Source organism: Grampus griseus (genome assembly GCF_964374135.1).
Source record: "Grampus griseus genome assembly, chromosome: 11".
In the NCBI taxonomy this organism is placed as follows: Eukaryota; Metazoa; Chordata; class Mammalia; order Artiodactyla; family Delphinidae; genus Grampus; species Grampus griseus.
The window spans coordinates 38,491,653-38,518,507 of NC_139005.1; the positions used below are offsets into that span (position 1 = coordinate 38,491,653).

Consider the following 26,855-nt stretch of genomic DNA (forward strand, 5'->3'; position numbering starts at 1 on the left):
GTGGGTCCTGTCATGTTCCCTGGGGAAGGCAGGTCCAGGGGAGCGCCGGGAGGGTGAAGACAGTACAAAGACAGATGCACTTTATTGATAAGGCAACAGCATTACGCCGAGCTGCGGCAGAGACCCCCTCCGGCCAAGGCCACACTGGGGCCGGGGTGTGATCCACATTGAGACACAGGCTGAGGTGTCCCTTCTCCTCCTCCTGATGGGTCAGTGGGGTGACAACCCAGGGAAGCAAGGCAGGGATCTGGGATCTGGACATGCTCTGTCTAAAACCCAGGGCTTCCCCCAGGGATGAGGTCAGCCACAAGGGGCGTGGGACATGGAGTCTGAGCTCAAGCATGATGTAGTGAAAACAGCACTGGACCCTAAGTCCAAAGTCCGGGTCCAGTCCTGGGGCTGCTTTGAACTAGTTACACGAGCTTGGGTGAGTCACACCTTCTCAGCGTCAGTTTTCTTTAACAAGGGGATTGAACTGGGTCAGAGATTTTCAAGCCCTTTCTACCACTGACTTGACAACTGGACCAATGTGTTCTGCAGCTAAAATCAAATCCCAGGGGTCTCTCCCTAATTTGTAAAATAACAACAACAGTAATTAACGTGTAGAATTTTCACAACGTAGGTCATCACCCATAAATACCGCTTCATCAGTGGCGCCTACTACCCGCTATATTAGAATGTGGTACCAAATGGAGTCTGAAGACACCCCCATCTAACAGACATCACACTGAGTCTAAGGACGGTTCCGCAATAGGGACGGTGGCTGTCAGATGAAGAAACACTGGCCAGCAGACACTGGCGGCTGTCGTGGAGGTAAGCTGGTTTGCTGCCGGGGTCTTCAGGGAACAGCGGACGCAGGCAGAGGGGCATCCTGCTGACACCACCTCCTCCTGGCTGAGAAAGCAAGCGCGGCTGAACTCCCCAAACTTGAGTATGATCTGAAGGACCCTCTGTCGATCCTGGAGGAGCCCTCTCTGCTCTGCTCTGGCATGCCTGTCACCCATGCCCCAGAGAAGCCCAACGGGGTACACGGGCTGTGAGTGCCCACCTGCTGAGCTGCTCTGCATACGGGGAGTTTGAGGTTCGGCGGCCCTACCCCGCCCTGCCTCACAGGTCCCTTTTGACGTCAGGGTGGGGGGTGGGAATAAGGAAGTACCCCGCCCGACTCCCCCCCAGTGCTCTCACTGACCAGCCACCAGGCCAACCCGCTGTCCCCCCACCCGGGGTGCTGAAGCACTGCCTTCGGGGGACAGCAGTGTTAGAAGCAGAACTAGGTGGGCAGGGAGGGCTTGGGCTTTTGGGGGTCTGGAAATTCCTCTCCCCCATCCCACCCTGCCAGGTGGGAAAGATGAGGCCCCGCTGGTAAGCAGAGCAGCACCTGCTTCTCCAGGCTGCTGGGGGGCTCAGACAGTGGGATGGCCTCTGGGTCACCACGCTTGGCCATCCCAGGATCAGGCCCCTTCAGCGCCCTCGGCCGCCGCGCGAGGGCCCTGGAGCCTGCGGCCGGTTCTCTCTCTGGGGGGAGGGGGGAGGTAAGGCACTGGCAGGGTGAGGATGAGGATGGTGCCCACGATTCTCTGAAGCCTGGGGCCATTCAGTCCTGCCATGTGGATTGATGGAGGGAGAGCCCCCGCCTCGGCCAACCCCTCAGCTCCAGGCTGAGGAGTTGTGGGCTTGGCGGCAGGACGGGTGTGGCCTCCATCGACTACTCTTACGTTCAGGCTGGGTTTGCCTGTCCCCTCACTGCCTGGGCCCTGCTCTCTTCCCTCCTTGGCCTCTCAGCACACGGGTTCTGGGCCAGTGGCCCCCGCCATGGGGAGAAAGCCCATCTTACCACAGCTACTTCCGAAGGAGAATGTTACCACGGCGATGGGAAGAAGGTGGGCACCGTAGGGTTAGGCAAATGTCCTTTGGCCAGCAGAGGTGGATGAGGGGAGGCTGTGACCTTAGTCACCTTGGTTTTGGTCTTCCTTGGCAGTGAGTGTCCTGGGCAGGCCAGGGTAGGAAGGCAGAGGGAGAAGGCCCCATCGCGGCACACTGCCCAGGACAGAGCGGCAGCAGGATGAGGTGTGGGTCACGGGTCAGTGTTTATCATGGGTGGGGCGAAGGAAGGGTGATCCCACCAGGCTCTGGGCGTGTGGGCCTGGAGCTGGGTAGAGGTGAGGGTATCTCTGTCCCTGAGGAATGGCTGCGTCTCTCCCGTCTGCCTGTCCCCTTGGCACCAGCCAGCCGCCACTTCTGTAGTGTGGGAGGGGGTATCCCCTGGCACGGGCCCACCTTCAGCCTCTGCCCTCTGCCCCCATTCAAGATTCTTTGTCAAATAAAGAGCAATTTCTCATGACTGAGGTCTCGAGGCACTGGGGGCAGCCCGTGGCCTGCAGGTAAGGGGGACCTGGTGTCAGGTTGGGCAGCAGGGAGGACGGGCTGGGCAGGGAGGGGATGTGGGAGAGGAGGGGCTGAACTCCAGGAGTGGGGAGAGCTGGGCAGCCTCCGGCCCCAGAGAGGCAGTCCCGCCCAGGCGCCAGGGCAGGCTGCCCTCCTCAGGAGATCTCGCTGCCAAACACCTCGAGCACGAGGGGCGTGAGCTTCATGCTGCACTCGGGCTGGAAGGAGAGGCAGCGATACTGCTTGGAGTGTTCCTCGTTCAGGCTACGCAGGTCCGCTAGCTTCTGGATCATCTTGGCGTAGAGCAGGTGGCTGCCTGGGGGTGGGTGGCAGCAGCGGATGTAGGTCTGCAGCGTGTTGGACAGGCGGTCCTGGATGGCCTCGACCAGCACAGCGTCCTGCACCCCGGGACGGTCTGTGGGCAGACGGGCGGGCGAGGAGCTCTGAGCCACAGCTGCCTCACCGTTCGGCCTCCCCCCGCCCACACAGACAGACCCCCAGCCTCAGCATCCTCCCAGGTCACTCCTGGACGGCTGCTGACCTGTGACACCACAGTCCTCCCCAGCCCCTCGGCCACTTCCCGTGGCATTTAGGATCAAGTCTCAGGTCCGTCTGCGGGCCATCTGGGCCTGTCCCCACCTATTCTCTCTCCTTCTGCCTCTGTGCTCCGTCTTTCATCAGGACCCCGATGAGCCATGCTCTCTGCACTCCAGCCTTCACATTTGTCTTCCTTCCGCCCAGAACTCAGCTCCCTTACCTTTGCCTGACTCTGCTGACCCTTCAGGTAACAGCTTAAAGGACGTTCCTCAAGAAGGCGATCCCTGATGACCCCGTGCCTCCATGCCCCAGACGACATCAGGTTCCCACTTTCTGCTATACCCTCTGTAGCATCATGTATCGTGTACTTCTTTATTTTTAAAATAAAGTATTTGTTTCATGTCTCTTTCTACACTTCCTGGGAGAGAAGTCTGTGTCCTGGTTGCCGCTGAGTCCCTATGCCCAGCATAGTGCCTGGTTCCTGCCCGAAGCCCAGTAAATCATTGCTGAGTGAATGAATGAACGAATGAATGAGTGAATGCTCACTGGCCAGGAGGAGGGGCGCCCATGTCCTTTCCTTGGGCCCCCAGCCCAGGAAAGCATCCCTGGAGAAAGGCCACTGGCTTGGTCTCTGAACACAGTCCCAGTGGAGGCCTCATCAGGAATCCAGCATCCCCAGAACCACAAGACCTCCCTCCTCGCTTCTCTCCCTCTTCCCACCCCAAACAGGCAGAAGAGCTCAAGGATCACAGCACGCTGCCTCCAAAATCAGGCAGCTAAACTGTCTGTCGGGCCAGCAGAACCTCCTGTCAGGCCCCAGGCTTTTGTGCCCCATCCCCAGGGGACCTCAAGTGTCAGCAGAGGTCAGTCCAGTTCACACAAGAGCAGAGCTTGAGTACTGTCTGTGGCCTGAGATGCCCCATCTATTTGGTTCCTCAGAATTCCACCCATGAATCACCAATGGTCTTGCAAGGGCAAGGCCAAGGGTAGTGAGGGAACCGTCAACAGACACACAGCACACCGGCCGGGCGGACCCAGCAAAGTGGGTGGTTCCTTGTTGGTCTCTCCTTGTGCTCACTTCTCCCTCCAATCCTCCCTGCTGGCCCCCAGCAGGACTTCCTCCTTCCTGCTCCCCACACTGCTAGGTACCTGGGGAGACAATGCAGATGGCCATGAGCAGCACGTGTTCCTCCTCGTGCAAGTTCAGCTTCTTCAGCCCCACCTGGAACTTGATGAGGGGCTCGATCAGTTCCAGGCTGTGTCCGGCTATGAGAGAGAACGGCCAGCTGCTGTGGGCACCCACCCCACCCCGCCTCCGGCCTGACCCTCACCCTTCTCTCCCTGGTGCTGCCGCACTCCCTCTGATGTGCCTGGTGGGGCCCATGACCCCAGGAGGGGTGGAGCCGGGGCAGGAGGAGGCAGAGCCCAGCCGCACCTTTGGTTACATCGCTGACTTGGTACTTGTAGTCCGGGCTGCCGCAGGTCCAGGACATGTCGTCCATGGTGAAGGACTGGTTGGAACGTAGCATGATGACCTCAATGGCACTCGACTTCAGCAGCACGATCTGGTCCTCAGGGGTGAGGTCTCTGCCAGGGAGGGGGCGGCGGGGGGGAGGTCAGGTTACTGGTTCATGCGAACCAGTGCAGTGCTTTGACAGGTATACACCTGCCAGGTGACCAGCATGTGCCCTGGGTCCTCCCTCGAGGAGCTTGCAGCCTGGTTGGAAAGAACGAGGCTGTTTCTTGAGGGAGAACGACTTGAGAACAACTCAAAGCTGTGACCAAACGCCAACTGATGTAGCTCAGCTACTAAGACACGGAAAACCCAGCGACTTTCCAGGGTCTCCAAGGTCGGAGCAGCCATGGCTCTTCTAGGGTTAGGAAGATAGAGCCTGAAGAGGCTCCCAGGGCTATGGCATGAATATGGTCGTCTGCAAAAGCATGGCCAGAGCCATCCCCAGTGGCTCCCATGCTTTCTTTCCCTCTCCCTCTTCCTGCCCTTCGGTCCTTCCCGTAGTGAAGTCAACTCTGTCTCCAGGACATCTCTGGACTCCCACTCCCACTGGGCTGCTCTGATTCAGAGCTCCAGCATCTTTTTCAGTTGCCTCTTACCGGACTCCTGGAGTCAAGTCTCTCGTTCACCTTTCTTACTACTGCTACAGGGACGTGTCACTCCTGCGCTCAGAAATCCCCACTGACTATCAAATGCCCCAGGATCAAGCCCATACGCCGTAACTTGGCTCCAACCTGTCTTTCCAGCCCCCGTTCCCATCACAGACTCCACCAACCCTCCATCGGACTACTCCACATTCAGATGCTAGGCATTCTCATGCCACCATGCCTTTGAACATGGGACAGCTCCAGCTTAGAGCGCCCATCTTCTGCTCCACCCCACCTTTCTGGTCCTGAATCCAGTGAGGTCTCCACTGGATCCCTCCACCCTTCGATTCTCTTCACAGAATGAGAGCCATTCCTTTCCGACCTGCTGCACGTTGCCTGTAATCCTAGTTTGCCCTTTCCCCTTCTTTGCTTCCGTCCTTTAGATACTTGTCTCTGGCTCTTCATCGTAAGCTACCTGAGGGCCAGCACCAGCTCTTAATGACTTTAGTGCTGCCCTCACACCGTTCATTGAGCCCTGAGCATGAGGAGAGGGTCAACAGCTATGTGTTGATGAGTAAAGAGGCTCATGAATAGTTCCACTGTTCTGAGTCACGAGCTGGGCTTGTCTGAACAATGACAAGGAAAAGGCAGGACCCACAGATCAAATTGCTTCCTCTTTTTCCTCCCTTTCTCTTTCTGTGGATTTCCTCCTGGATATCCTGTCGATGGGCTGTCATCCCCTGTGGCTGCACTTTGGAAAGTAAAAAGGTGGGAAACGGATATTAACTGATGAGAGTCCTGTATCAACAGGTGATGTATGAGGAGGCGTAAAAGGGCTTGCATGATTAGATGACCGCCAAAGGGCCTGCACTGAAGGAAAATCACAAAGTGCTAGGGTTGGAAGGCCCCACTTAGAGGCTATGTGGTCCAATTCCTTCCTCAGCGTTTCTGATAGACGGCTCTCACACAGCCTCTGCAGGACTCCCCCAGTGCCAGGGAGCTTCTGGCCTCTGGATACAGCCATGAGGTGCTTGGTTTTTGGGTTAATAGCCTCTTCTATTGGGCTCTAAGCCACGTGATCACACACTCATCCATTGCTTGTAGTTCTGTCCTCTCAAGGAACACAGAACCAGACTTCTCCATTAGCCGTGGGACATCCCTTTAACCATTTAAGGAAAGCCACATGTCCCTCCTTGCCTTTTCTCTGGAATAAAGAGCCCTGATGCCATGGCATCTAGATGTCTCATCAATCTGTCACCTTTTTCTGGGTGCTCAATCCACATTGAAAGAATAAAAACTAACACCACCCTCATTTGGGTTTTAATTGATTATACGAGTAAAACAAGTTCATTATCAAATCTTTGGAAAATACAGTCTCCCACCCACCTATTTTTGGGCACTTTGGTTGCTTCTAAGTTTTGCTGTTATAAGGAATTCCATGAGGAACATCTTTGTATATAACCTTTGGTTCAATGGCCCACTCAAAATGGATGGCCAGAAGTGAACAAACATCCCATGGGTGCCTGGCTAGAGAGATTTCAGCGGGATCACTGCCTGCTGTGATCCAGACACACTACTTCTATGAAAGCAAACCTAGAATGACCTCAAATTACCACCCACAGCCTGGAAATACAGGGACTTTCTAAGTGCAGCTCACAGCCAGAACTGGAAATGGTAGTGGGTGGCGGTAGCGGTGGAGATAAAGGGGAACTCAGTAAGAGACCTCGTTCCTGCTGTGATGGGCACCAGCTCCAGCTCTGGGCCTCCTCCCTGGACCTGAGTAATATTTACACACTGATCAGTTTCCACACCTGTGACCACTTCTGGGCACCTGTGAGGTGCTCTGGGGATGTCTCGTCTTCCCCACCCCCCTAGGCAGGGTCCAGCCTCTCCCCATCTGCCTTCCCTCGGTACCTCTTGGTGCCCTTATCTCTTCACTGTGACTATTCATATGTCTATCTCTTCCATCAGACGCTGTACCTCTGGAGGCCAGGGACTGTGTCCTAGTCACCTTTTATCCCTCACAGTTTATTTAATAAGCAAGCTGATTGTTGGACAGATGAATAAGTGAATATAGAGGAAAGGGCATAGGAGGAGGGAAGCACTATGACCCCAGGCCTGTGACCCAGGAAGGAGCCCCTGGGGATGGAAATGGCAGTGAGGTTGAAGGCGTTTAGCCCTCTGGGGCTGGGGCCTGGTCCCTCATGCGCCCCTCTGGGCAGTGAAACCTGTGGTCCTTGGTTTTCGGATCCAAGACGGCGCCTGGCCGTGGAGTCTCTGCTCCTGACGCCACTTCCTCCATGCATTTCTTTCGCAGGGCTGAAGGAGGGGGATTTGTGGGGTGCAGACCGAGAGGCTGAGGGAGAAGAGGTGGGAGCCAGGGGCAGGGCCAAGGCCACACCACAGGGCAGTCCACACCCAGCACAGTCCATCCAGTCCCGCCCACACTGGAACCTTGTCCTGTACTCTCCCCTCCACTCACCCACACAGACGTCTCATCCTGCCCTCCCCACACCCTCCACCCCCGCCTCCAGGCAGCAAGATCAAAGCCACCAGGGACGCAGCCACTGTTCTTTCACTTCTTGGAAAAACAGAACCTCTAAGTGCAGGAACCGGCAGAACCAGAGAACTGTTGGGCTGCCCCCGCCTGGGTCCTGTGGAAGCCTGGGCTCTGGCCCCCGTCAGGTGCGGCATCAGCTCCACCCATTCCCAGGGGGCATCCACCTAAAAGTCCCCACAGAGCTCTTGCTGAAGCCTGCTCCATTTTTGTTGGAAAACATCCCACTTTGGGTCTTCTCAAGACATGCTGAAGCCAGAAAAGTTAACCCAAGCGTGTTTAGGATCGATTTAATGGATTTTGCCTCCATAGCTGGGCGGCTCCAATACCTGCTCACATATACCTCACTTCGGCCAGGACTGCAGGGCTAGACCAGGGAACTCTGAAGGATGAGGCTTGAAAGGGAAGGGAGGGGGTAGACTTCAGCTCATCCTTGGGGAGAGGAATTGAGGGGCAGGTGGTGTTATTTTGTGCGAGGGTATATGTGGCGAAGGGAAGGGATGGGGGCCAAGAGAAGAACTGGGGCTCAGGTCACTTAGTGGAGGGGGCTGTGTTGGGGTAATCCGGTTAAATGGGTCACTTTCCTTTTAGGACAGTTTTCCCACGTGGGCAATCCTAGCCACCAAACCTTAGCATCTGGACAGGGCTTCGGGTGCCCTCTGGTCCAGCTCCCCACTGGGCAAGGTTTGGGGACTGCGTAGGTGAGGGCTGCTCCTCCTGGGATTAGGACGAGAGCCACCCGCCACAGTGTATCCATCAACACCTTGAAGTGTTTTTTCTCTAGCTGTTTGCACAAAACAAGACTTTGGGAACACGTGCAGTTTGCAAACAGTAAAGAGAAGAGTGGGGGAGGGAGCTGGAACTTGTACTAAGCGCAATGTTGCCATCAGTTCCAAGGAAAGACTCTGGAGGGTGAATCCCAGGCCCAGTGCGATGCTGACCTCACAGGTGACACCCGTTCTGCCTGCAGAGTGGCCTTTATTCTTTTCGATGTAACCAAAACGTGCGATACAGTAAGAGTGTCTCAATACCATTTGATGGTTTCTCTCCTTTATAATTTTCACATTAATTCCAGGAAAGAACATTGGTGAATCCCTGCTATTTGAATTGGTGTGAGGCATAAAATAACACAGAGCAGGTTGTCTCAGGACAGAAACAAACTGGGATGCGCTGGGTTTAGCTGTGTGAATTACCATCACTTAGCTGGCAATGCAGCAATTTAGACAGTAGCTGATGGCTTCCCTACGCACCAGAGATTCACCAAACCATAAACGGCACCTCGTGTTAGCTTCCATCCAGAGCTGGCCAACGTCCAGTCATTTTCCATCTCCCAGTATTCTAGCGCTGAATCCAAGCATCAGTATTGAGGAAGCATTCTACCCCTTCTGCTAGAGCTGCAACTATTGCTACTACTTGAAATGATGAGAGTATTGCTCGATATTAATTAATTTCTTTCTTTTTTTTTTTTTTGGTCACGCCACATGGCACGCGGGATCTTAGTTCCCCCGCCAGGGATTCCGCCTGCAGTGGAAGGTGGACCCTTAACCACTGGACCGCCAGGGAAGTTTATTCACTTATTTCTTGACCACAATGTATATCTCTTTGGTGACAGTGTTCCAAATGAACTTTTAGAAAGAATGAAGCTATTGATATACACAAATATAGATACAGCTGCCTCCCAACATATCTAGTAAAAGCATCAACTTTTATGTACTTTTAAGAATAGTTAACACTGTATGACCATTTAAATATAAGTATTATAGATAGCATTATTACCAAAACAATAGAACATTTGAATGAATGAATGAAATTTGTATGAATGAATCCATAAGGGAGGGTCTTTACTCCAGTAGAGCTCCTTATACTTACCTACTTTGGCAAAAAAGATCTTAGTGTGATTAGGAAACAGCCTTGAGTGAAGGGTAAATTGGGTGAAAGATGCCCAGGTTATATGTACGAGTGCGTCTCCCTCTAGGATTCCTAAATTACATCACTAGCCCAACCCTTTTTCCTCTCTATCACTTCATCCTGGTTTCAGAATTGGGTGTGCAGGATCACTGTAGGTTTAATTGAAAAGGATAATATGAGGAATAGATCCAAGGCAGCTGGAGTGGACACAGCAGTGAACTAAGAGTTCTTAACCCGGCTCTGACACGTGGGCTCCAACACTAGAAATCCTGGTGTTGGCCATTGGACCTCACTGGGTTCCTGTTCCATCACATAGAAAGTATAAGGGATGGATGGCTCTCCAGTGCTGGCCTGCCGAGTAATGCTGGATGGGCTGCACTTCTTAAATACAGATTCCTGGGCCTTGCCCAGAGATTCTGACTCAGGAGGTCTGGGGTAGGGCCTGAGGCTGTATCTTGGGAAGCAGTAGATTGGTAATTTCCAAGCCTTCTTCAGGCTCAGTCTAGGATTCTGACTCTGTTCCCTGGATGTCCCAGAAGCTCCTTACCTGAACCCTGGGATCATCTTGGCAAAGCCAATGACCTTCTGGATACTGTAACTGACCAGGTCAGCCAGGTGCGGCAGCATGGAGAGCTGGGACAGGTCCAGGGTCACAGAAGAGTCATCAGAGTCTTCTTCACTCAGATCCAGGTTGGAGAAGCCGGTTGGCTCCATCGTATCTGGGGAAGGATGAGGGAAGAGAAGGAAGTACTTGAGCCAGGCTTCTGCAAGGCCCCGCGAGGCCCTCCTACACCCTGGCAGCAGGGCCAGCTGGGAATCCCACAGTCACCATCTCTCTCCAAGGTCACTTCAGCCCAGGCTTCCCCCTAGGGTTCTCTGTGTCTTCCTTCAGCAGAGTGGGGCAGGAAAATCAAATATCAGAGACACTCTGAGATAAGAGACCTTCTTTAAGATGTGAGTTTACATGTTGTTCCTAATGATCTCAAATCAAAGATGCATTTGGGGGCTTCCCTGGTGGCGAAGTGGTTGAGAGTCCGCCTGCCGATGCAGGGGACACGGGTTCGTGCCCCGGTCTGGGAAGATCTCACATGCCGCGGAGCGGCTGGGCCCGTGAGCCATGGCTACTGAGCCTGCGCGTCCAGAGCCTGTGCTCCGCAACGGGAGAGGCCACAGCAGTGAGAGGCCCGCGTATCGCAAAAAAAAAAAAAAAAAAGATGTATTTGGAACCAATAAACTTGTGGAAAACAATGTTCAACCTCAGTAGTGATCAAAGAATGGCCAAGAAGAACATCTACCTTTCACCTCTAAACTAGAAGCAAGTACGTTTATATGTTGACACCAGTGTTTGTAAAGATGCAGGGAATTAGGCAATCCTTGTGCAGCTCTGGGGTATAAAGGAGGCATACATTTGTGCAACTAAACTAGAAAGCTATCTGACCGTGATGGCCAAAAGCCTACAATTATGTACACTCTATGAACAGTAATCCTACTTCCATGAATTCAACATAAGGAAAAATTCAGAATAAGTGCAAATATTTAGCCACAAGCATACTGTTATCTTAATGAAGAGCTGGGAAAAAAAATCTAGATATCCAGTGATGGGGGTTTGGATATGTTATGTACATTACACCCCAGAATACTATGCAGCCTTTAAAAATTATATTCTAGGTGTGTACTGAATGGTATGAAGATATGACAATATACTATCAAGAGAAAGAAGCAAGTTACCAGACTGCGTATAGCACAATTCCATTTCTGAACATATATATGTGTTAAAAAAAATTGGGAAAAGATACATTATCTTTGGGTGGTAGGATTAAAGATTATATATAATAATATATATATAAATAAATAAAATAAAAAAATATAAAATAAATAAAATAAAAAATATATATTTTTACATATATATAAAATATATATATATTATATATTTTATATTTAATATAAATATATATATATTTTATATATATTATATATTTATATATAATATATATTATATATAATATATATTATATATATAATATATATATTATATTATATATATTATATATTATATATATTATATATTATATATAATATATATAATATATATAATAAAAATATATATATTATATATATTTTATATTATATATAATATATATATAATATATATAATAAAAAATATATATATTTTATATATTTATATATATTTTTATATATTTATATATACATATTTTTATATATATTTTATATATTTTTAAATATATTTATATATTTATATATATTTATATATAAAAATATATATTATATATTTAATAATATATATTTATATATATATAAATAAATAAAATAAAAATATATATATATAAATAATATATATAAAAAAATTGGGAAAAGATACATTATCTTTGGGTGGTAGGATTAAAGATTATATATAATATATATAATATACATAATTTAGTTTATATTTTCTGAATGTCTACAATGAACACATATTACTTTTATATAATAATTTTTTTAAAGTTAAAAATGTTAACTAGTTTGAATTTTTCAATAAATATATGCTATACTGAACATACCATGGGGGGTTGGTAAACACCTCAAATTAATTAACCTATGATAAGAAATCAAAACTTCTAAATAATATTAAATTATTACGAAAAGTTGAAGTACAGACCAATGTATAGCATGCAGATTGGCCCTCTTTTTTTTTTTTTTTCCTCCCGGCTGTGCCGCAAGGCTCGTGGGATCTTTGCTTTCCGACCGGGGATTGAACCCGTGCCCTCGGCAGTGAAAGTGTCGAGTCCTAACCACTGGACCACCAGGGAAGTCCCCAGATGGACCCTCATTGATAAAAATGGATATACCATAGAGTAAAAAGAGCAGGAAAGTGGGTAGAGAAAATTACCACAGGGGAGGGGTTACTACAAGGTTAACTACAAGGTGAGGGGCTCAGAGGATCAGTTATCTGTGCAGTGGTCCATGCAGGTGAGTAGACACACGGCCAACTCCACTGTTATCTCTGTCTAGTTGACACAGGGAGCCCTCCCACCTCCTCTGGATCTGGGCACAGATCTATCAATGAGTCTAGAAGTACCATATCTGAGGATTCTAGTTCCCCAGAGGGGAGGGGGCTTTTCCATCCCTGCCTTTCTACAGGCCCCAACCAGAGGGCAGCTGGGTTGGGTGAGAGGTAGAAGGATGAAGGGAAGGGCAGGGGGAGGATGAGGCAGGAAGATGAAGAGAAATGTAGGAAAGGACTATAAGAGGAAAGCAAGGGTGAGCTGGAAGAGACAGGTCCTCCAAGGCCTTAGGGGCCCCCCAGGGCTTGAGAGGAAGGCGGGCTGTAGTGGGACCCACATCTTCTCCTTCCATGCTGAATTCCACCTTCCAAAGACTCAGGCTCTGGTGACTGTAGTTAACAACACTGTTTGTTATATTTGAAAGTTGCTAAGAGAGTACATCTTAAAAGTTATCACAGGGGGGAAAACATCTTTGTCACTATGTGAGGTTAACTAAACTTACTGTGGCAATCATTTTGCAATATATACATATATCACATCATTATGTTATACACCTTAAACTAATACAATGCTATATGTCAATTATATCTCAATAAAACTGGAGAAAACAAAACCCCAAATGAAACAAACAAAAAACCCCCAAGGGCCCGCGTCAAAGTACCGTTTAAAGGAATCGGGTCACTCCCAGGGAGGGAGCCAGGGGCCGAAGCCTGGCTTAGAGGAAAGAACGGAGGCTCTGCAGGCAGACCCTGCCCGCCAGACCCCTGTTTGGCCCCTTCCTCAGAGTCCTCCACGTGGGCCCTCAGGAAAGCCCCGCCTCTTCTCTAAAAAAGGTTTTTGTCTGAGGACGTTGCCTGGCACACAGTATGTAAGTGCTGTCCTTCCAGCTGCGGCCAAGGACAGGTGGGCTGGGGAAGCTCTGGGCTCTCTGGGAGGGGGCGTGCAGTCCCACTTACCTGGAGAGGAGGTGTAGCGATCTGAGCAGGCGGAGGATGAGTTTCCAGAGAAGCTGGGCGTGTGTATGAACCAAGGCCCTGAGGGATGGTTCCCTTCATTCTCACCCTCTCGAACCGGAGGCTGGAGGGAAAGATGGAGCGTCAGAGGCCCACACTTGGAGGCCACCTTCCTACCCCAGCCCTGATCTCTGACAGGAGGGGGAGTCCTCCCCAGTGTCAGAGGGCCAGAGCAGCCTCCATCCCTTCCCAGGTTCTGTGCCCAGATGCCTCTTGGCCCTCCGTCCCCCTCCAAGCCCGGGCTCTGCTGGTGGCTCGTGCTGTACCCGGAACTGGCTGAAGTCGGCGTAGGTGGGGTCATAGGTCTTGTGGTGGGCGTCCAGCAGGATGGCGATGATGCGCTGCTGCTCGTCGGACAGCTTCGGCCGCAGGCTGTCCTTCAAGGCCTCCTCTTCCTTCCTCTTGAGGATCATCTCCCGCTTCCGCTGCACCTCTTCATCAGTCAGGATGACTGTGGGGCGGGAAAGGGGGAGTCAGGAGGGCTCCCCTGCAGCGCCTCCAAGGAACCTTCCTCCAGGTAAAGGCACGAGATGGAAGGAGCTGTGCCTCACACTTGGAGCTCACCGGGCTGTCCGGCCACGGGGACCCCAAGCCCACAATACGAATGGAAGATTGCGTGTTCTATGTTGAAAAGGCAGACGCGTGAGAGAGGAGGAGATAGAGGATTGGGGAGATGGGATGCCTGGGCGTTGTTAGGGAGCCTGGGATCTCAATAGCAAGGTGTCTGACTCTGCACAGACTGAGCTCTCCAGGCTTTTGTTTGCTTGTTTCTAAAATGAGAAGTTTGGACCATATGATCTCTTCTAAGTCCCTGTTTTGTTCCTTCCTCCCTAAGGCATGCGTATGTGGGGATCCTACCTCAAAGGACCGACTGCTTTGAGACCTGAATGCAGGCCTACCACAGAGCAGACGCTCAATAAACGTTTGGTCTTGTAGCTTCTACCCCCTCTCGGTATTTCCTGATCCTGAGGGAGACACTGTGGGGAGGGAGGGTGCACGGTCACGGCGATAGAGGCTAGGAGGTGCTGAGAAGACCTCACACGGCCTTCCCCGCATCCAAGTTTCCATGTTTGCGATCTACTATGACCAACGTGGAAAGACGGCCTCTTTGGTTGGGCCCAAACAACGCCTGCCTCAGCCAATCCAGTCTTGGAATGACGGCCCAGGGAAGTTTTCGAGTCCTCTGGAAGTCCCCAAGCGTAGCAGCTCACAGCTCTAACCTGGGAAGCTCTCTCCAGCAACTGGCCAGTGTATCCCACCTCAGGGATCCCCTGCCCCCTGCAGGCTGTGCTGGGGCAGCTGTCGGGAGGGCGGGGCTGGGAGCAGGGGTGCTGAGCACAGCGGCCCGGCACACAGACCTCCCTGCTGGGGCTTGCAGAGCGCTGACGGCAGGAGTGGGCGCTGGGGCCCTCGGCCTGCAGCTGCTTGCTCTGTGCTGGTCTTACCAGGGCATCTGCCCACAGAACTGAGAGTTACACAAGAGCAGGAAAAGGAACCAGAACCCCAGAGTGGGTGGGTGCCCGGCTTCGAGAAAGGCCTATTGGCCTAGGCCCCTTGGGTGGGGGAAAGACGAGAGAAGTTGGCGGGGGCGGGGAGGGAGAGCCGGTCCGGGGTGGGAGTGGGCACAGCAGGAAAGGGAAGCCTGCTGCGAAAGATGGCCTGTTTCTTCCAGAGATGAGACAAACTATAGCAAGAGGAAGACTGGGGTGGACACCACACCCAGGTTACCGACTCACCTGCCCGAAGAGCTGCCAGCCCTCCTCCCACAGAGGGTGTCTGCTCAGACCCCAAGAGATCGAGCAGGGTGGGCGAGGGAGCATCCCGTTTAAGGCAGGGTGCGAGGCCCTAGCCTGGGGAAGCTGAGATTAGGTGTCGGGTCTTTCCTGCTCACCTGCTGCGGGGCAGGCGGAGCCGGGATGGGGGGTGAGGGGCTGGCTCTGTGTGCCCACAGGCATGCCTCTCAGCCCCGACAGGGCTCTGATAACCCCCTGTGATTCTATGATGTCACTCTCCTGCTCAGAAACTTTTTCTGGATCCTTCCTGCTTACCATGCCCCAACTGAAGTCAAGATTCTCCGTGATTCCCCTCCTTCCTGACTTTCCAACCTCATTTCCCGGTGCCACTGGACACAGCTTCTGCTCTAGTCACATTGGGACTGCTGACCTGTGTACATGACCTGCCACTGCATTTCTCCTTGTGCTGGATGCCTGTCCAGCTGGGTCTTCTCTCCCCAGTAGCCATGCAAGCTCTATTGGTTTTCCAGCACCCAGTTCACAGCCCTCTCGTACGACGAGAGACTTTCTTATTACCTCGATCTGCAGTGAGCCGTTTTTCCCACACACACTGGCACCCGATCGTTTTTCACTCTGTTACATTTACGGTTAGTACAGGTCCCCGTAAATACCTTTACAGAGAGAGCCTAAGAAGTTCAAGGTCTCCTTCACTGGAGCTGCAGGCTACCTAAGGGTGGGGGCCACATCCTACAGTGCCTGTGTCTTCTGCACCAAGGCTAGCCCAGTGAGGCTTCCTCAATAGTCTGACGCCCTGGACACCCAACACACCAACACTGGCTGTACCTACTATGTGCTGGTCGTCATCCTGGCTCAGGAAAGAACGGTGCGAAGTATAGCAATGCTGCGCGTTCCCTACCATGTCGGAATGGCGCACGCCGCATGCCAGGCCACCAGATCACTGAGCAAAGCTTACATTTTTAATCTAAATCATTGTGACGGACGTATTTTCAAGACAGAATGCCTTGTGACAGAACACCCGTAACATCATGTAACCTTTGCCTGGTGATTCAGAGGCATCATTCTGAATAATTCTTGGACTTTGCAGGGACAAGGTTATGACCTCAGAATTGTCGGGCTGTTTCCCTATAGGCACTATATGACTCAGCTGTGATTCTGAGTTCTCGTACTACTTTTCATACCAGTCTAGCCCGCTCGCTTCAGCTATGTGTTGTCTCTTCTTATTTGTGTATTTCTAGAAGTATGCCTTTATCCCCCTTAAGAGTTACTTCTCATCTGTCGGGAGCTGGAAATCCTGGTGATCAAGCTGTATGTAATAAAAAATACTGTTAATAAACATAGAGGTTTGTTTGAATGTACCAGGCACTATTCTAACTGCTTCTATATATTAACTCACATTACTTAGTCCTTATAATAACCCTTAAGGCAGGTACTATTATCCTCGCTTTGCAGATGAGGGAAGTGAGGCCCAGAGAGGCTATAAAACTTGTTCAGAGTCACACAGCAGACAAGTGGTGGAGCTGGTATTTGGGCCTGGGCAGTCTGGCTCTAACCACTACCCCATACTGCCTGTGACTATAATTGGCCATGAATGTTCAGCAGGACCCTGGTCCTCACCCATGGAGTCCTGACACACAAGGTGTTCCAATCCATCTGAAGAGTATGAAAAAGTAAACAAAGTCGCAAAGCTTGTAAGTGATTTACCTTAAAAGGAAAAAGTGAAGAGATTTGAGGTTAACCTTATGACACTGACTGATCTTCTCCCTCACTTCTAGTGAACAGTGACCACCATCCCACATGCGGTACTAGAGGAAGAAATGCTAAGATCCGCTGGTTTCAAATGAAGGCTGCCAATCCGTGGGCCTCCCTCCAGGCAACATTTTCTGGGGACTAATAAGTCATAATTCTCTCACATATGCAGATGTTGTTGTGACTTATGAAATAAGTCATTTGTTTAAAGCGGCTGTTAATTTCATAGGATTTAAAGAATCATTTTCTCAATGAATTGCTACTAAAAATACCATTATTATCATGTAGGAGGACACATTTTTGTTTGTTTGTTTTATTTTTTGTGTTTTTTTGGCTAAACAATAGAAATTTATTTCTCACTAGGAGGCACATTTTGAAGTTAAAAGCCACTCAAGTTAAAAGCCCATCGATGGGTTCTCCAGTGAATAAAAGACATGAGCTGTGTACAGGGGTTTTGCGAAATCCATATGGCTGCTTAGTCGCTTCCCAGGTCCTTGCTGAGTGTGCAAATGGCTTTGCTCAAGTTAATCCCATGCAAGATATTCCCTGTTCCATAAAGTCTAGAATAGAGTTAGGGAGTCAAGATCTGAAAGCACGAACAAACGTAAAAACATTTCAGTTTGCCACAGGTGGCCTAAGGACAGCATTAGGGAAACAGACATAAAATTTTCCCAAATGAATGACATTGACAATATCAGATTGGGAGATCTTCCTGATAGATAAATCAGTGGGAGATGCAGAGATACAAAGAAGCATAATGGGGAGCTAATATTCAATCATTCAACACACATTTACTGAGTACCTACTATGTGCCAGGGGCTGTGCTCATGCTGGGCAGAAAAGATGTACATGTATAAAAACATTAAACGAGTTCACATGTGCAGGCCAGGTCTACAAGAGGCCAGAGCTCAACTGTGAAATGCCTTGGGCTCCAAGGACATCAAGTCAACCTGGACTCGAAGAGAGACAGAGTGTTTAGCGGGAACAAACTCTCTTCTGCCCGTCTCTTAGGGCCCCAGGCAGTGCCTGGAAATGCACAGTGGAGGCGCTCTGGCCCACTGAGGGGAGTGGGGAGAAAAGGGGAGGGGGGCCGAGGGGCTGTGCTGGGGTGGAGCCCACAGGCTTGACCTTTGGAAACAGGCCTAGATTATTAGCTTTGGAGGCATGATATCTTAATTTCTCTGAATTTGCTCATCTATCACAAAAAATAAAAACAGAAGCATTTACATATTTAGGGATTGTTGTCAGACTTTAACAAGAAAGTACTAGTGCCCGACACTGGTACAGTAAGTGGTCAATAAACACTGGTTCCTACAGGCATCTCCTCAGCTTCTTCTGCCTCCTCTAAGAAACGGCCACCTCCCTGTCCCAAGCAGAAAGGAGCCTGGGTTTGCAGCTCCCTTCAGAGGGAGCCCTGGGGTGCCCTGTGGTTTTACTAATGTTGACACTCAGCTGTCTCTAGGAGGCTAGGCCTTGGGGATGACAGCCAGCCTGGGTGATATATAAGCGGCTCTCCTAGGGGACCTGAGCTGGGGAGCTCCAGGCCCCCCAAAGCTTGGCTAACCTGAGGCAGGAAATAGAGCTCTTCCTGGAGGACCTTCCCTTTGGGGCAGTGGGAAGAAGAAGCCTCACGTTGGCCCAACATTTCTCTTACAAATGGAGCTCTGGGGCCCAGACCCCAAAACGCAGCTCTACCAGCCCATCCCTAACTCAGCACAGCTCCCTGCACTAGCCCGGCAAGAGTGGTGGGCACAGGGCTGCCCTGGGCATAGAGCAGGAGGGGGGCACGGGGCTCCGTCCGAGGGACTGAGGCTGAGATCAGGTTGGCTGAGGCACAAAGCTGACCGGGGGCTGGGGGTGGGCACCCACTTCTGGATCGCTGGCCCCCCACCACGTGGTGTTCCTGGGGTGGAAGCACCCTGAAACACTCAAGGCCTGCTCATCACGGTGGATGCAGTAATCTCCACGGGGACCAGGAGGGATCCAGGAGGGACAACGGGTTGGATTCTAGTCCCAACACGCCTTCTGACTCCAATCCTGGTGTTAATAGTTTTGCCTTTCTGGGTCTCAGATGATTTCTAAGTGTGCTTCCTGTTCTAAGCGGACGGAGCATCTCTTCTCCTGAGACAAAGGAGAGGCACTTCCGGGACATCAGTGAGGCTGGCCCTGACCAGAACTCCTGCGGCAGAGCCTTACTGAGTTCCAGGTGTAACTCTGGGCCATTCTTGGTTGGCTGGAGCCTTAGAACCATGGCCCCCTGCCCTGTGGAGGCTGTGTGCTCGGAGGGGGCAGGGGCAGGGGCGGCGCACACTGCTTCCTGTTTACGTCCAGCCTGGCACCTTGAACAGAGCAGGCTGCACTAAGCCAACGTGTGAGAAGCTCCACGAGGCACCCAGGCCTTGAGCCTCCATGACTCCAGGATAAACAGGAGTTGGGCGGGGCAGGGGACCCGGGCTAGGAGTGATCAGCGTGCCCAGGCCTGCATGCTCCCATGGGGGCGAGGAGGAACGATGGCCTGGAAGCTTCTTCCAGGGCTGCTGGCGTTGGCTGGGGAGCTGGTATCGGGAGTGAGGGGCCATGGCCCACCAGAAGGGAGCCTGTCAAAGCCCGAGGAGGCCTCACTGGGACCACCACTTGGCCTCTGTTTCCCAAAAACAGAGCACTTTTTCCCATCAAGGAAGAAATTTCCCATCCCCTCAGCCCTGTCCTGTGGCTTTTTCCTTGTTCCAGACACGTCTCCCCTGTACCTAACGTCTCCAATGCCCACCCCCCGCCCCCCAGAATTGGCCCCATGGCCAGGAGGGTCTCCAGGGGTGGCTGTATCTGAATGTCCCTCCTGAGACTCCTCAGGCCCATAGCTTAGCAGGGCACGGCCCCCATCCCAGGCCCTGGAAGGGATCAGGGTACAGTTCACAGACGGGGGTGAGCAAAAGGCACAGAGCAGGGAGTAGTGTGCCGAGGGCCCCCGTGACCAGGCCAGCCCAGTGCCCTTGCTTCCAGCCCAGGGGAGGGCCTGGCCAGCCCTTCCCAGGATCTACTGAATTCAATGGTTACTCTGCTTACCAAGTAACTGGCACTAGAGCTCAAACGCAAAGTCCAGGGGTTATTTTTAGTTTAGCTTAGTTTTGTTTTGTTTTGGTCACGCCACACAGCATGTGGGATCTTAGTTCCCGACCAAGGATCCAACCCGCACCCCCTGAGTTGGAAGCACGGAGTCTTAACCACTGGACCGCCAGAGAAGTCCCTAAGGGTTGTTTTTTTTTTTTTTTGCGGTACGCGGGCCTCTCACTGTTGTGGCCTCTCCCGTTGCGGAGCACAGGCTCTGAAGCTCTGGACGCGCAGGCTCAGCGGCCATGGCTCACAGGCCCAGCCGCTCCACGGCGTGTGGGATCTTCCCGGACCGGGGCACGAACCCGTGTCCCCTGCATCGGCAGGCGGACTCCCAACCACTGCGCCACCAGGGAAGCCCCCCAAGGGTTGCTTTTAACAGTGGGTCAGAACCTGTTAACCTGCCACATTGGTCCTCTTCTGCAATGCCAGTGCTGGGCAGGAAGTCCTAGAGGATCGATCCTCTTTTTCAATCTGGACCTAGAGGGTCCTCCTAGAGTCTAGGGCTTCCCCTTACAGGATCTTTCCACCTAGTCCTGGACACCAGCCCTCGGATCTGCTCACTGGGCCAGAGTGGCTGGAAGGCTAGGGTGGGGCAGAACCCCCATGACAGCCAGGCTCTGAATGTTTCTCCTCTCCATCACTCCTGCCCCTCCCCACTCACAGCAGCCCTCTCTCCCAAAGTCCAAAGAACCCTGGGGTCCTTAACCCTCATCCTTTCCCCGAAGGTCCTGGAAAGAGGCTGCTGTAAGAATGGCGATGACGTCTTAGAGGAAGACAAACCTGGGGGGGCTCATGTAGGCAGTGCCCTGCCTGTCCCTCCTCACAGGCCTCGCACAGGACGGGCCCTTCCTGGGCCTCAGGACACACACACACACACACACACACACACACACACACACACACACACACACACACACACACACACACACACACACACACACACACACACACACACACACGCGCGGATCCTAAAAAGGCTGGCAGGACTCCTTGGGCCTTTGATCTTGGAGTTCCAGCCACCCTGCCTGATGCTGCTGGTCCCACTCATGCCCGGACTCCCGACTCAGGCCTCAAATGCCGGCAGCTACAGAGGAAGGGCAAGAGGACATTGCTGGCCAAACCTGCATAAACGGCAGCCACCTTCCCCCTGACCGCGCCCTCGCCCCGCCCAGGCCCCGCCCCTGAAACTCACACTCCTTCATCATGCCGATGTCCACACAGCGCTTGAGCCGGCAGGCCTGGCAGTGGCGGCGGTTGTCCTTGGTGATGCGGCAGTCTCCATTGAAGGGACAGGTGAACAGTGCCTTCCGCTTCATGCTCCGTCTGCGGAGAGAGCACAGACCCTCGGCTGGGTCACCTGCTTCCCAGCCCCTCGGCCCTGCCCTGTGGGAGAGTGGCCTGAGAGGGCTGTGATCAGGAGACCTGCCAATGCCCCCCCCACCCCCCACCCCGGGGCTCTATGTCTCCCAAGGAGGATGGCGGCCCAGCCCAGTCATTTCCTATTCTGCCCCCATCATTGGTTTTACTTACCTTTACAGTACTCTCCTCCTCCCTTTCTTTCTTTTTTTTTCTCCCTTTCTTTTTATTACACAGGAAATGTGAGTGAATTAGCTAGCAAAAAAAACCATTTTAATACTGAAATCTGTAGAGTTGCCCTCACTGCCTTTAGTGCATTCATGAGAGGCGATGAAGCTGGTCTCAGCTTTATCTCTTTAAGTCTTCTAGAGTCAGAGATCTGTGACTCGAGCATCCCCGGTTCAGGGACAGACATGTGCACAGGTGCACAGAGAAGGGAGAAAGGGCCCAAACCATAGCTTCAGACACCCAGACGAGCTGCCCAGCAGGAGAAGCAGCCACAGGAGCAGGTGGGTGCCTCGAGGTCTGGCCTCGGCTTTCGGAAAGGTAGAGGAAGTTAAAGAGTTCTGTAAGAACAGAAAACTACCGAAGAGCTCTTAGCTCTCAGTTGGCACCCCCCGCTCCACCCCACAGCCTATGTAAACTTGTGTGTGTGTGTGTGCACACGTGTGCGTGCGCACAGGCATGCCTGCAAGCCCAAAGGCTCATTTTCCTAATTCCGGCTTTCTCTCCTGCTCCCAGCCACGGCACATGGGACGCTCATGAGGCTGCGTAAAGGACAGCTCCCCAGAGGCTTCTCAGCAGCTGTATCCTGGAGGTTCCTCTTACTCTCGCCAGCCCCAGCAAGGGGAGGCCCCGCTTTTTCTGCCCCAGGACAGGGGCCAGGATTTAGCTGGGGGAAGATGGTGGCAGAATCACTTTCTCTGTGAGCAGCAGCATCTTTCAAGGAGCTGTGGAGGTGCCCAAGCCTTAGAAGCCAAGGTTCGGGCTCGACCCTTTCCCTCTCCTGGAGATAAGCTACTGATGTCGTCTTCTCCAGTTGTCATATACTAGTTATGTTTTTGGTGAAAAAATGACTTATTGTTCACATTCACTGGAACACATGATTTAGGACAAACACGTTCATCGGTCGACATGGACATACGGGGACCAAACCAACTTGACCCATGGGAGAGGGGAGAAGAGACTAGAGGAACAGGAAGTCATAGGTAGTCAGACTCTAAGACCCTTAGGGCACCCCTCATTTTATGGATAGGACCCCTGAGGTGAAGAGGCTTACTTGAGGCGATTTAGCAAAGAGTTGAGGCTCCCAAGTTAGGACCTCAGGAATGTGAGGCTTAGCTTTTAGCTTCCTGGATTGGACATACCGTTTCATACCCAGAAACTCAAGGAGCTCGATGAAGCTGAGCTCACAGGCGAACGGCTTCAGGCAGCTGGCCCTTGAGCACAGCTCAAGGCAAAGGACACCCAGTGGTCTGGGAAGCAGGTGCTCTTGGCTTTGGATCTCGGCCCTGGTACCCTCCCATCACAACCCTCACACCCAAGGGGTCACCAGCAGACTGGGCAATACGGGGAGGTGGAGGAGTGCTAGCTATTTGGGTGGTTTAGCCCCCAGTCCAGCCCACTGAAGGCCGTGTCCTGCCCCTGCAGTGACTCCTCAGGGAGAGACTGTATCCCAGGCTCTTGCCTATGGAAACAGAAAGCCTTTTTTCCTTGTGCTTCCATACGTTTACCGCAGCTTCCCAGAGGAACAGAAGAACATAGAAGCACCTTGGTTAACCTGAAATGAGATACTGTCATCACCGCAGGGCACATCGATCTGTTCCCGGACATGAGATTGGCTCCCCTTTTACTCCCTTCTCTCCTTCCCACTTGAGGTGCCACCTGTTATACCCCAAATGCTCGGGCCCCAGAATGCCCATAATTCTCTAACCCTACTCAAGGACCAGAAGTTTCTAATTAGAGCAAACTCTCATTTCCTTTTTTTTTTTTTTAAACAACCACACATTTAGCCTGGGGGCTGAGCTGAGGGGCTGCTCTGTCCTCCTACCCACTGTCTTGTCTGGCTCAGAGGTCACCCTGTTCATTCTCTAGGGCCGCGGGCACCAAGGAGAACACACATCACGGCACCTCTAGACACATGAGCCAAAGCCTCTCACATCCCTGCGCTGGGGGCTGAGAGCTTCCCGAGGCCCCAGGATGGGGGGGCCCCAGTGTCCTTTCGAGGCGCGTCTCTCCTTCCTCAGGCTCTACGGGGCCTGCCCCTTGCCCCTCACCAGTGCGCACCTCCCCCAACTGCAAATTTGCTTGGAAAAAGATTTTGAAACTTCACTCTCCTTCTCTTATCTTTCTCATATTGTAAACCTGAATCCTACCCCAGGCTTCCACACACAGGAGAGTGGAAGATAGCCGCTCAGCCCAACTGTGTCTGACAGCAGTGGATTCCAGAGAGGCTGGGGTGGGAACCCAGAGGATGCAGAGCTGGGTTAAAAGAAAATACTGGGGGAGGGGGACCAGTGTCCTTGCCTTCAACCTTATATTAGGAGTATGAAGCCCAACAGGATTGAGATTGAAAGAGGAGGAGGACCAAGACCATGACAAGGAGGGAGAGATGGAGAGGAAGGAGGTGGTGGAAGGGGGAGAGAAGAAAGGAGGGAAGGAGGGAGGGAGGGAGAGACAGGGGGAGAGAGAAAGGGACAGAGACAGAGAGGGAAGGATGGAAGGAAGGGAAGGAGAAAGAGAGGGAGGGAGGGAGGAAGAAAGATGTTAGAAATTCTACTGGCCAGGCTCACAGCAGCGCTCAGACGGGTGGTAAGAATGCAGCCTGTGGTTTTCACCCGTTGCCACACCTTGTCCTGAAGCCCACCAGCCCTGTACTGTGCACATTATTTGAGGAAAGCGGAAAGCAGCCTATCAACATATGGAGCTCTGAAGTTACTATTACGAAAGCAAACAGTAACCAGCTCTTCCGTGGCTCCTCTACAGACAGAATCAGAGGCAAGTGCTGGACAGTGGCTGGGAAGACGGAGGCTGCACATCACGGACAGCGTCGTCATGCTCTGGGGTGTGGGGTCAGCCTTTGGGAAAGGGAAAGCTCTCTCACCAACTCCAGCAGTCAGACCCAGGCCCTTCCCGGAGCCTGGGCTCTGGGGCCAGCCTTTCTGGCTTGTCTGGCCCAGCATGGCTGTTTGGCAGGACACAGTTTCCCTGGTCTCTGAAGCCCAGTTCTTCCACGTTCTCCCGCCTTCTAAGGGCACTGGCACACATGTGGCTGTCAGCTAGCCTCTGCCCACGAGGACGTAGGGCAGCCAGACTGGCCAGGCCTGGCTCTGTGCTTTGTCCTGAAGATCCACGCCCTGCCCTACCTTCCTCCTGACACTAATGGTCTGGGAGCTGGTTTGGTTTTGAGAAACAGGAGCCTTGGGTTTCCAAGGGAGCCCATTTCCTCAGCAGCGCTCTCAGCCTGGACCCTGTCATTTTCTGGATGGTTGGCAATTATACCCCAGCTCAGGAAGGGGGGGTGGTTAGGGGTGGTGCAACCAAGCTAAATATAGACGCAGTTTCTAGAAAGCCAGGGTGAGAAAGGACATTGACGGATTCCTGCACCAGACACCGACTCATCAAAACATGAGACAAGCAGCTCACAAAAGCATCGAGAGCCTGGGGCCAGGGTCTCGGGCCTGGGACAGGAGGGTCCTTTTTCAGTAGGTAACCCCTGACAGCAGAGACACACCTTGTAAAACCCAAAACTGGGGCCAAATACTAGCTCTGAGCTTTGTCTCCACTGCAGCTCTAGTGTCACAGAAATCCCAGAGCCCAGTCGGGATGCAGATGTCTTACAGAGCTCCTGATATGAAAGGCCTGCCTGTGTGGTCTGATAATGAGACCCACTGGGCACATTTGTGTGTGATGACATCAAGGGGTTCTCAGCAGGTGGGTTAAAAAAGAAAAACCAACTTTAAGGGAAGGTAGGTTAGCACTGGTAAAGAGCACAGGCCTCTTTGTGGAGGGCAATTTGGCAATACAGGCATACATTGAGACATCGCAGGTTTGGTTCCAGACCCCCGCAATAAAGCCAATATCGCAATAGAGCGTGTCACGCAAATTTTTGGTTTCCCGGTGCATATAAAAGTGATGTTTACACGATATTGTGATCTATTAAGTGTGTAGTAGCATTACATCTACAAAAACAATGAATACACTTTAATTAAAAAAGACTTTATCATTAAAAACTGTTAATTATCATCTGACAATGCAGGGTTGCCACAAACCTTCAATTTGTAAAAAACACAGTATCTGCAAAGGTATGCCTGTATCTACCAATATAGAAAGTGCACAGAACCTTTCACACAGTAAAGCCACTTCCAGGAATTCATCCTGTGGGTAGGGACCTGAGAGTTGGGTTGAGAAGGAGACTTATTTTTCACTTATGTTCCCTTTTGAACTGTCTACATCTTTTTTAAAAAAACCATTCACAGGCATTACTTAACCAGACAAAAAACAAAAACAAAAAACCCCACCCTTTATAGCTATTTTAAAAATTTAAATGAAACACAGACTTTGGTTAGATGGATCTGTTTGGGTTTAAACTCTAATGTACAACCTTGCGTAAGTTACTTAATCTCCCCATGCCCATGCCTCAGTTTCCACATCTGTAAAATGGAAACAACCCTACAGAGCGGGTTGCTGTAAGGATTAAATAAAGGAAGCAGGATCTGGTACAAAGTAAGCACTAAATAAAGGGAAAGGAGAGAAGCTGGCAGGGAGGGGCAGTGGGAGCTGAAGGGTGGCCGAAGAAAGCAGTGAGAATCCGAGACCCTGGAAGCAAAGAGCACATCTCACACCAACGCCTGGGGTGCCTGGTGTGGGGCTCTGCAGGCAGAGAAACTCGAAACGTACCGTTGCTTCATGTGTTGTTGCACCTGATGTCTAGACCCACAGTCTTTGTGTGAGTTACAGCGAGCAATGTCCAGTTTCTCAGAGCACCAACCAGGTCTCACAGAGTCCTTGACTGACATGAAGGTCTCTAGAGCCCCCGGACCAGCCCTTCCTTTCTCATACCTGATATTTAACTCCCGTTTGGGGACCTTTAATCAGAGACCCTTGCTGACACACAAAGTCACACGTGTTCCAGGTTCCACGATAGCGGAGAGGAAAGGACTGTCTGTTCTCAGAAACTCAGACACTACAAAGGGACAGTGATAATAGGTACCACTTATTGAGAGCCTTCTCTGCCAGTACTTTACATATTCTCTCCAATGCTCTCAACGACCTATTAGGATAGGTATTATCCCTATTTTACAGGTGGTACAAAAAGGCAATGGAAAGCTAAACAATTTGCTTAATGTCACACAGCTAAAAAGTGTAAAAGCTGAGATTAGAATCA

General features: G+C 51.6%; 1 protein-coding gene across 1 annotated transcript in view; it reads right to left on the reverse strand.

Annotated features, from left to right (window-relative positions):
• Positions 1-2,540: 2,540 nt before the first annotated feature.
• VDR (vitamin D receptor) overlaps positions 2,541-26,855 on the reverse strand; it is a gene marked incomplete at its 3' end in the record, with an annotated part of 29,384 nt that continues 5,069 nt past the window's right edge. The window contains exons 2-8 of the mRNA XM_082666924.1: positions 21,306-21,436; positions 13,769-13,953; positions 13,446-13,566; positions 10,035-10,206; positions 4,358-4,509; positions 4,072-4,188; positions 2,541-2,800 (exon numbers count right to left, since the gene is read on the reverse strand). Coding sequence (XP_082523050.1) covers positions 2,541-2,800; positions 4,072-4,188; positions 4,358-4,509; positions 10,035-10,206; positions 13,446-13,566; positions 13,769-13,953; positions 21,306-21,436 — 1,138 coding nt within the window. The remainder of the gene's footprint in view (positions 2,801-4,071; positions 4,189-4,357; positions 4,510-10,034; positions 10,207-13,445; positions 13,567-13,768; positions 13,954-21,305; positions 21,437-26,855) is intronic.